At 36.9% G+C, this 11397-nt stretch overlaps 1 protein-coding gene across 1 annotated transcript in view; it reads right to left on the bottom strand.

The window, feature by feature from the left end:
- Positions 1-10656, bottom strand: part of LOC107719632 (nuclear receptor subfamily 5 group A member 2-like) — a 60921-nt gene extending 50265 nt beyond the window's left edge. Inside the window, exons 1-2 of the mRNA XM_016527117.1 lie at positions 10396-10656; positions 6210-6323 (exon numbers count right to left, since the gene is read on the bottom strand). Of these exons, the coding sequence (XP_016382603.1) occupies positions 6210-6323; positions 10396-10450 (169 nt within the window). The 5' untranslated portion in view covers positions 10451-10656. The remainder of the gene's footprint in view (positions 1-6209; positions 6324-10395) is intronic.
- Positions 10657-11397: the final 741 nt, after the last annotated feature.

Below are 11397 nucleotides of genomic sequence, written 5' to 3'. Positions count from 1 at the left end.
TGAAGATATACGTTATTGTCAACGTTATTGCCTACGTGGTAAATTCAAAAATAATTTTTATAAAAACGTGGGCTATATAAAATTTTTATAATAACAAACATCATATTGTTCCCTTTGTTTTGTGTATGCTCGTGTCACTGACAGTTGAAGTCCTTCTCTGATGTTTGCAAGGTTGCAACGTTACTTTGCAATATTTTAAATATTTTTGGGTATTTTGCATGGTCTGTTATTGGAGTAGTGTCACCCGGGTGGGAGTTTTAACTCCTATTCACTGGGAATAAAAAAATCATTTAGCTGATGCAGAGAGACATATAGACCAGGGGAATCCCCCCCATCTCCCTACCCTCTGAATATAACGTATCATAACGTAACTACGTGTAAACGTTATTTGGCGGTTTTTACTTGGAAAACCAGCTATATTTTTCTTCCATTCGAATAACAATGGATAAACCTGAAACGATAGAAGAAATATTGGAGATGAATTTAATTTACAAATAAGGTAGGAAATGTGCTGTGCATAGAATAACTTTATGTGTGCTTCTGGCTGTTTGAAATAGCATACTACTATTGTTGCAGTATATAGTATATATGCTTATACTATGCATAGTATGCAAATTGTCTGTAAGCAGAGAATAACATTTTGTGCATTTCTGGCTTTGTTTAAAATGGCATACTACCAATCCTACACATATTACTGTTGCAGTATATACTGTAGTATGCATATTATGAAGAGTACGCACATTTTCTGTATTCATAGAATTACTTTCAGTGCATTTCTGGCTATGTTTAAAATAGCATGCTACTACTTCTACTATTTTTGCACTATATACATAGTAAGCATACTTTATGCACAGTTTACAACTTTTCTGTATGCATAAAATTACTGCATTTACAAAAAAAAGCACACTACACAGAATAGCATACTGTATATCCCACAATGCAATGTGCTCAACTTGACCTTCGATTCCTAGTGTGACGAATGATCCTGAAATGTCAGCAGCAGTTTTTCAAATATTTTATTGACTAATTTGATTGGGTTGCCAAAAAGTGTATGCTAAAAATTTTATACAAATGCAAAACAAATATTTATTTCCATTATTAAACATGACAAGGAATCATACAACTTTTTGGAAATGTTTATTGTGGAATAATGCATACTGTTTCACTTACTCTAAATTTTTTTTAAATAGTAGCTAGTATACAGTATTTATTGTTTAGCATTCAGTATGTAGTAGGCTAGTATTCTATTCCAAACACAGCCCTTTTTTCAAGTAAACTGTGTGTCTATTCTGTATGTTTGTAGCCTGTGTCTGTGTGTGTACATGACTTATAAAACCAATTTGTGAGTTACTCAAATGGCTTGCAGAAAGCAATTGCCGTGGTAATAAAAGCAGTTGCCTGATCTAATTTACTTGAATTGGCCGTCCATAGATGTTGTTTGTTTGTGTGTGTTCTGCGTCTGTGTAGGATAAACCTGAAACGATAGAAGAAATATTGGAGATGAATTTAATTTACAAATAAGGTAGGAAATGTGCATACTTTTAAATCGACACCTGCCATGGTGTTTCTTATTTGTCATCTGTGATCCCTTTTGAGTGTCCTAAAAGCCGATGGGGGCTGGGGGGTCTTATCACTCAGCATACCCAGTTAAAAAATCACCGCTCGCCACTGATAGATAGATAGATAGATAGATAGATAGATTGATAGAATTCTTTAATTCTGCCATCTGTTTTACGAAAGTTCTGTCATTGGTCTAACAAACAGATAGCCCCGCCCCCAACTCAAACAATTGGTTGAGCCGTTGCTATGTCGATCTGGTCATGATTCTCAAACAAAACAGATTGTTTTCAAAGCACCAGAGTGTTTATACATTTCAAGGGAGTAACTGGCAAATTGCTTATAGTTACTTCCTTAAGTATACAAAAACAAAAGTATTTTAACATCAAAAACGTTACATTACTTTAAACAGTGAAATAAAATCAGTTTTTGAAGTTTGGTACACATTTTCAATTGATCTGTACCACAGCAGAAAAGCCTTTAAACTGGCCACACACTTTTATAGCCTGGTTATTTATTTGCTACAAGCAATCAGTGTAATTTTCATGGGTGAATTTTACTTTCAGTTGTGTTAGTTTGTGTTACTACCCATGTGACCCATTTTTTCAAAGCCAGACCTAGAGCGAACTCCGCATAATCGAGCCAGGGGACACAATTTAGAGAGAAATGGTGCTAATGATTCAATATTAAACTGAAACGAGACAAAGTCAAGTGGACGAGATCATCATTATGGCAAATAAATGAAGAGAGCGCCATTGCCTGGAAGCAACTCTGATCCCCGCCACAGGGCAGTAGACTCCACTTTCGTCTGCTGGGTCCCATGTTAATTATTTATGTTTAATTATTTCTCTTTTATGCTCCACGTTGTCGGCAGGTGGATGGCTGGAGGTTCCAGCAGCGCGTTAAACACACAGCAGCATATGCAGAAAGCAGGCATTTGTAGACGTGTTCGCGACTTGACCGCCGCTCGTTAGGCCCTGATATCTTACGAACGGTAGATCTTAAAAAAAATAAAACAATTAAAAGAAAACCCTCGGTCCGACAGCTGCCTTGGGAGTGATTTTAATGGTCCTTGTCACAGTGGTGAGTGTTTGTGTGTGTGTGGTTGTCACTACATGTGTGATCTGATTGATCCGGCGAGAGAGGGAGGCAAAGTGTTACCACTGCGATCCCGCTGACAGCTCTCGTAACATCCGAAAACGATTCCTGAGCAACTTAGTGGGAGATTTATTAATTAATTTATTTTATTTTATTTACTTTTTTTTTTTTTGTGTGTTTTTGGCCTTAATGTGGTTGTTAAAAATGGACGGGGCCCGTCTGGGCAGATTCGAGCGCTGCTTATTGTCTGATTTATGTGTGTTTAATGTACAGGAATATTAAGCGTTGCTTGGGCGAGAATCCCTGTCCTATCACAGGCATATGAATGCCTCCCCTGGTCGGCTCCTGACACACAGTTTGTCATGTCTGCCGGAGCTCTACTCTGAAAGTATGCCGTTCCATGCGCACACATGAATAGCTATGATACCTATGCATAAGTAATGGCACAGCTTGCTGCCGCCACCGCCAGTGGCTGGGAGACGGCAAACGCGTATCAGCCCCAAAAAATGACAAAGTGCGCAATGCAAAGCGTGGAGCATGTTTTGAATATCCACAGTAGAGCCGTGCCAGATTGTCAGATTCATCAAGGTCCTTAATATTGATAACAGACGTTTGATGAAATCTAAACGATTTTACGCTCCGCTGTGCATAACGTTGGACTCGAATGGAATGAATAAATGCACGGGCTGGTCTATGTAGCTTCCTTTTCACTTCCTCAACTCGAAACTGATTATAGAGGTAAAAAAGATTGGATTCTCTTAATCTGTAACTGAGCCACAAATATATAAAAGATGGTAATTACAGGCTTCCTTGGAAAGACATAACACTCTCTCCCGTGTTTTTTCCAGAACTTTAAAACAGAAGGCTTTCCTTATCTGTATTGATAATATAGAGCTTCCATGAAGACATGGAAGGCCACTTGTCTGTGTCACACTGATATGGATGTTTTGTTTTGCTACTTGTTCAATTACGGTGAGTGTTGCACTCAAATCTGTTTGCTGTGGTTGTTAAAAATTTATCCAATCAGAAAAACTGTGGTAAGTTTAACTATTAATGATTCCTGAGCAACAGGGTAATTAATGAGCTGGAAACTAATAGTCGGCCCTTATGGGAAATCACAATTAGACCTCCGACTCAGATCATGAATGCATGCCCCCATCCATGCGCATACACACTTACACACTCTGTCTGACACCATCCCCCTCTTCCTTTTTGTCTTCTGATAAGATTTTTTTTCTCACAGCGTCTAATTAAACAAGGTTATTTACATGCATGTCATACTGATTTTTTTGGCATAAGACAAGGAGTTTTGTGTGTGCATTTCTGGCAAATTTTCGGTATGCATAGCATGACTGCTTGAAATGGCATACTACCATACTAGACAGACTATCAGAACAAGCCTGTGGGGAGTATTAGCGAGCGCTCATCTCTTTGGACGGGTCTGACAGGGCGCTGGAGGGCCTCGTATCCTGTTGGTAGCATGCGGCAGCAAATCAAAGCCAGCTAGCTATAAAACAACACGGCTAGAAATTCTGCCCTCCAGCAGTTAAACAATTAACAGTCGTACATCTACAGACTGAGAGGAAAGAATCATGTGGTGAGCGTGTAGAATTCTTAGATGGTAGTTAAAGGGACAGTTGCTTTTGTGTCTTTTCAAACTTGTTTGCCTTTCTTTCTTCTGTGGAAAATAAAAGACGTTTTGAAGAATGTTCACGCAGCTCATTTCCATACAATGAAAGTGAATGGGGACAAAAGCTGTCAAGCTCTAAAAAGTATGACTTATATTTCATTCTGTTTCTGTACTTAGTACACAATTCATATTTTCTACTTTTTTCGACAGCTGTGGTTCCCATTACACACACCCACACAAAAACTGACATGTGCACCCACACGCACACTTGACATGAACAAACAGAAATGCAGGCTGCAAAGAAACAGATTGAGAAATGTGAGAAGCCGACTAGAGAGTGGACGAAATACCGATGCGATCACTTTAGGTGACCCACTTGATATCCTCGCTAATATAAAGATCCGCTTTTAGCGTCGTGACATACTAATGCTACATGTTTTGCGTGTCTCTGTGAGCTCCTCTTAAAGTAATTATGACCAGAGGCTGTGCAAGCCATCAAAGCTAGAAGAAAACAACAAAGTTGGATTTGAAGTCGTTTTGACTGAAAGTTGAAGTTTACTTTTAACAAATTCTGCTCTATATTTTAATTTGAACATCCAAACAGAGTTGTACAAATATCAAAATTTCTTCCAAATAAATTCCCGTTGAACTTCTCTGATCCTATTATTCATACAGCAGAAGCAAAAAAAGCAACAACAAAAAAAATCCAATAAATTATATCCATAATTTACAGCCGTAGGATTACAAGATTCCACCTGCAACTGTTCTGAATTCATTTTCAGGGCAGGAGAGAATCAAACGAGGAACGGTATTAACTTATTCTTGATCAACACCGTAGGGAGACCGGCCCATTTAAAACTAAAGGGATCAATACTGGCCAGAACTCAAATAACACTCACACACACACACACACACACACATGACCGTAACATGGAGTTCATAAAGTGCTTAACCTTGAATGTAGACTATATCATTAAAACAAGTCAAATTTGAAATGAAATATATAAGAAACAGCAAATACTGGTTGCCTATAGCACATTAAAATCCTAAAACAGAATTCTAAGTGACATTTAAATGCTTTTAAATTATAATATTAATATTTAAATATTGTTTGTAAAAACTCAAAACGGCGATTTTAAATGGCAAATCATTTTCTCATGTTGTGCTACAGAGATCTGTTAACAATTAAAGAAGAAAATCCACCACCATATACACCCTTTGGGGGAAAAAACAATGTGAATCAGTATGTGTGTGTGAGAGAGAGAGACAAAGACGCTGGATTTTCTAAACTGTCCATTTGGTTTACGAACTATCATGTGTGACTGAACTCCAAAACCTCTGACGCTGTCCGGAAATGAACACCACTAGATTTCAATTGGACACTGACAAAAACTTTACTAAACACAGCCGGTCACTAAACAAAATCCACATCCCATAATACGCTAATAAATACCTCCACAAATAATTAAATAAATAACAAGTGCACATGAATTTGATTTGATTTACATAAAAAAAAAAGATCAGTTGTTCTTAAACGGTTTTGTATGTCAAGTGTTAACTTGAAAAATAAATAAATAAATAAATAAATTTAAAAAATAAAATAAAATATATATATATATATATATATGGATTTCAAGAATGACATCACGTAACCTATACATTTTGCCAATTGACAGATTAATTTTCTCCAAAATACAACTTGAGTGGATGCAAAGCCTTTGAGGTCAACAACAAAAGGTGTGGATAGCATTTTCTTCTTTCTCTTAAAAACAGATATGGCTATTTATTTTCTATTCTAACAGTCCATAATTATATAGTTAGATGCATCGTTTTTTCGCCTCATCAGGTCTCCAACCTGAGACCCATTTTTAGGTCACGACCTTTCAGTTGAGAAGTTAAAAACAGCTGATGTTACGCACCTTACAGCTCTCACAGGTCAGTAACCCGTAGTGATATCCGGACACCTTGTCTCCGCACACTGGACACATTTCCTCGAAGTCTTCGTTGTAGGAGTAGTCCATCATTTTAAACTGGGGGGCTGAAAATCACAATCAAAATATGAGTAACAATTTACATTACAGAGTCTAATATGTTACACATATTAGATGTTTTTGTAATTAATTATTGTGGCAAAAAATGGTTTTGCAGTCTGATGTAATAGAATAGAATAATCTTTTTAATGTTCATTTAGAAAGACACGCTCAACTGAAGAACCTAAAACATCTCTGAACAACCACACAGAAGCTCAAAACCAAACGAAAAGGTTCCTGAGTGGAACTATTCTTTGCTTAACAATTGAACAATCTTTATTTTTAAGCCTGTAAAACATATTTTATGTTAACTGTCCGATACCTTCTACGAGTAGCCTGCAGTTTTGCAAACAAGTCTATAAAAAGTCGAGGAGTCACCAATTGTGAGCTTTACAAAATCCTATAGCCTTAAGAGTGAATTTTCTGGAAGTATATGCAGTTTTGGGTCTCAAGGAAATAGCCGAAGCTTCGAGTCGGGTGTGGAAGATGGACGCAGACGGAGCAAAACTTCAGTTTCGATCTGGTTAATATTCATGATGGCTCGTAAATTGGTGTTGGGAGCACGAGAGAGGCTGCTGTCTGGAGCTGGAGTAGAACGTTTAGCCACGAGGCGAAGAAAAGCAAAACAATGTAAATACACGAGTATTGTGTGCTAGTGCTAGCAAAATAAAACATACACCGTGGCATGTGTGTTTTGTATGTTTGAGACTATTCTTTTCTCTGTAAATGATATAGCCTATATTTCATCTTCATTTTTTAATTAGCATTAACGTCGATGAAGTGATGCAGTTTGAGAGTTCTAAATAGAACCATCAGCTTCTAAATGTTCAGAAAGTGAAGAAGAAAAGCCATTCGAACTGGATTTTTGTTCCACAGGAAAAAGAAACACTTCGTTTGAAACAGACACATCTATTGCGAAGCAAAACCTTAAATTATAACATTTCACTGCTGGTTATATATTCTCTATATAACCGTGTATGTGACGAATAAAAATCTTGAATTGAATAAAATAGAACATGATCGGATTTTCGTTTATTATTACTCCTTATTATTCAAATATTCCCATATGTTCATTATTTGTGCAAAATGTATTTATTTTTTTTGAACGCAACAAGTGTGTGTTTTTTTTAATGCTCACATTTATGTAGAATAATTCCACGAGCATTAAGTCTAAAGGTTTTTCAGTTTGTCGATAATTCTCTGTTTCCTATTTAAATTTTAAATGTGAATAAAACATGCCGGGCTGACACGTTCCTTGATTTGTAAAAAAAAAAAAAAAAAACTTAATTCATAACGGCTGGTAATTGTTTATGACGTGTGCTCAAACCAAAATTGTAATATTTGAATTTAATAAGACATTCTTATTTAAAAAAAAAAAGAAAAACTACCAACCTACAGAACATTCCACGAGCATAAGTTCTCTCTTCATTTTAAATTATATTCCTCGATTATAATAATACATCAATCGGTCTTTTCCAGTCACTTATAGACTATGCCCGCAACGCCTTAATATAAAATTAGATTTCTACGACTGTAAATGTATATTCGTAAAAAAATTTTTTTTTAAAATCATAAAAGAACCCATTCTTATCAGTAACCATTTGTCGCGGAGTTGGTGTATGGTTCTTTGGATATTAAAGAGTTACATTATTGTCGGTTCTTCAGATTGGTTCCAGTACATAGATGGTTTTCTAAATCAATTTTGTCCTGACTGGAACCTTTATTTTAAAAAGTGCAGCTTATGCCGACTTAACTATTTTGGACCAGCAGATTTCTGTTTGGCATAAAGCTGCGCTCTGTCACAGTCATTATTGTGGTTTCGTTTTCCCCTTCTTGTTGTACATACTAAGAGCAAATTCATTGGCAGGTGATGCAGATCATGTTGAGTTTATAAGAGTTCACTCAGCTCAAAATAATTCACTCTCTGCTATTGCACTTTGTTTCCTAATCTATCTGTACGCGGCCACCTAGTGCACGTTTAAGTGCGAGGCAATTATAGTTTTGTTTGCAATCCTAAACTTGTTTTGTGTGGTTTGGTCATTTTGTAGTGTGTTTACATCTAAAACGATTTTCTCATACTTAAAATGTCAGTGACAGAACGAGTGTAAGTTATATTTGTGGCATGCGGTGTTCATAAAAGGTCACTGAGTGTAAAATATCTGACAATGAGAGGTTTAAAATTACGTGCATGAATGAAAGCGCGTGGCGCACATTTACTCTGACGCTTACCTTGCATGTTTCCTGGCATATGCCCCTGTTCCCCATGCGATCGAGCGAGTCCCAGAGATTCTGACTCGACTTTAGGCAGCATGACAGCTCTGCTGAGCCGATGATGAGCACGCGCCGCTCCGCCTGAGCGCGAGAGGAACACCAGAGATCCTCAAAAACACCGTCCAAACGTCCGAAACAAATCCTGTGTGTGTGCGGACCTACACGACGGCTTGAGTTCGCCTGCCCGTCTTTAATGAGTTGTTCACACGCTGTGCAAGTTCATTCGGGTGGTCTTTGCAGCGATTGTGATGCTGGTCTTTAAACCGGAGAGCGCGAACTGTCAGGAACTTCGCGCGAGCCACTCCTCCGCGCGCGCTCTGTCGCTCTGTCTGTGAAGTTCAAAAGGCTCCTCGCTGCTTTGTTTACGCCGCACCGACACCGCGTCAGCCAATCAGCGCTGCGTTCGCTGCGCTGGCGTCACGCGTTTATCCAATCAGAATCGAGCCCGAGAATCAGCGCCTCCGCTCGCTGGTACCTCGCGCCGGCAAACACAGACGAACTAGACTAATTGAACATTGCGAGACACGCAGCGCAGTTAACGGGAGCACCGGGAGGTATGTGGTGATATCCTGGAGGGCAAAGTGTTTGTGTGTATTGCAAAAATATAACTGAATAGGGAGGGTTATAGGAAGCAAGAGAAAATTACACAAGATGTGCTCTAAAATTGACGTTTAAAATGTATTTCCTATCTAATTATAGTGTAGCCTACTTTGTGGCATCAACATGCACTTTAAATGCTCTATAGGATTTTAAAGTTGAATTAATGAAAAAAGAAAGCAATTTAAAAAAAAGAAATTAGGATAGGGTATGCCTTGTGTAGATTAAAATGTAGGGTAGTCTACAGTGAGAATGTACAGTGTTTTGTAATTTGTTTTACTTTATATATTATTTATATATTATAAATAATTTTATAAACAAAATTATTTCGTCATTTTATATTTTAAATGTTAATTTTATTTAAATGTATAATATTTTGTACACATAGCTACTGTGGAGTCCAAACGATGTAAGAAATATGTCGATAAAATGCGTTTTAATGCACATTGCCTAAATGTGAGTTGTGTACATGATGATGTCAATAATATACCATAATAAGATCATAAAAAGCCCGTTAGACATAACCTGTGATATGATAACAAACGTCAGCAACATATCACGAAAATAGCTGGCATATAGACACAATATTTACATTCATACGCAAGAATATCACCACAAATCCACACACACTGTTACACCGGTTAAAAACACGAAGTTTAGTCTCCTTCCCATTACGTCGATCTCGCACACATTATTGCCTTTATATTTCAAGCATTTCATTCAAATGTATATATATTCCAAATTATGTTAAATATTTTTCTATAATGATAGGCTATACTACTAGGCCTACTACTAATTTTCTAATTGTTACAAAATTACCATTAAAGCATTCCGCTACTTCTCCGCTTGTCAGCCGGCTTATCTGTAACAAAACAGCGTAATAAAAAAACCAAAGTGCTGTTTATGTCATTGCACGCGATATAAAAATCACTGCATCCTGGTTTAAAAAATAAAATAAAGTCTTAATAGCCCAAGACGGCGATAAAGCCAGTAATAAACACGTTCAGAAAAGGGAAAAAAAAAATCGTCAACAGGCCAGCGCTCCACATCTGACCGGTTCGAATCAAATCATTCATATGAGCTCCAATATATAACCTAAGCGAATAGACTCAGATTGATCATATTCTGTTGAAGTCTGTTGGATATTTCAATGAGAACTAATTAATAATGACATTTTTATCAGTGCAAACAGATGGCAAGTAAAGCACTTACCCAAGTCTTTACTGGAGTCACTTTGTCCCAATTCACTCTCAAAACTAGTGGACATTGTAGGACCAAAATACCAGGTGACCCACCTGAGCAACTATATACCATACAATATTTCCATTCTTTCAAACTTTTGAAGCTTCATCAATAAGCATCTGTGAAGAAAAGTGAGGTGTTTTTGAGCAAAGCAGCCGCCTAGCATCTCTCCCTTTACTTTCACAGACACCACTCACCCCTCAGCACCCCCCCCCCTCACCATGACCTGCACTAGACCTGCAGTCATATCTCACCTACTCAACAATATTCAAAACTTCTGAGGTTGATAGGTTTGCCTAGATCACGTGGAGTTAGACAGATTGATAACAGCCAGTTATAAAGTGACACACAGATAGATAAGCCAAAGCAGATAGTGCAGATAGTACTGAAGGAATGATTAACCGGTGGAGAAGAGAGTCCGAACCGCTGTCCACAGCAATGACTGAATGGAAATAAGACAGGTGGTAAAATGCGAGATCAAAAGAACACAACAGGTTGATACCGGGCCGCAAACTTTGAACTACTTCTACCAAACACTAGCACACAGAGTGAGCTTGTTTTATGGGACGTGTGAGTATGAGGATAGACACGCGTGCTCAGTGGGATAAGAAATTTTCCTGGATGTAGTGACAGAGAGGCCGTCATCAACTCACATATGCATATCAATGGAAATGCAAACAAAATCCAAATATATATTATGGTTTATACTATAGGTGTTATTACAGAGGCCAAAATGTATTTATTTATTTATTTATTGAAATGTATACATTTGGGCCTCTGTACAAACAATATTCATATCTATTATTATATTATATTATATTATATTATATTATATTATATTATATTATATTATATTATATTATATTATATTATATTATATTATATTATATTATATTATATTATATTATATTATATTATATTATATTATATTATATTATATTATATTATATCATATTATATTATATTATATTA

The sequence above is a fragment of the Sinocyclocheilus rhinocerous genome, unplaced genomic scaffold, assembly GCF_001515625.1.
Source record: "Sinocyclocheilus rhinocerous isolate Xijiao unplaced genomic scaffold, SAMN03320098_v1.1 scaffold1294, whole genome shotgun sequence".
NCBI classification, from domain to species: Eukaryota; Metazoa; Chordata; class Actinopteri; order Cypriniformes; family Cyprinidae; genus Sinocyclocheilus; species Sinocyclocheilus rhinocerous.
Note: the sequence above shows the minus strand (reverse complement) of the source record. Positions and strands in the feature narration are given on the sequence as shown.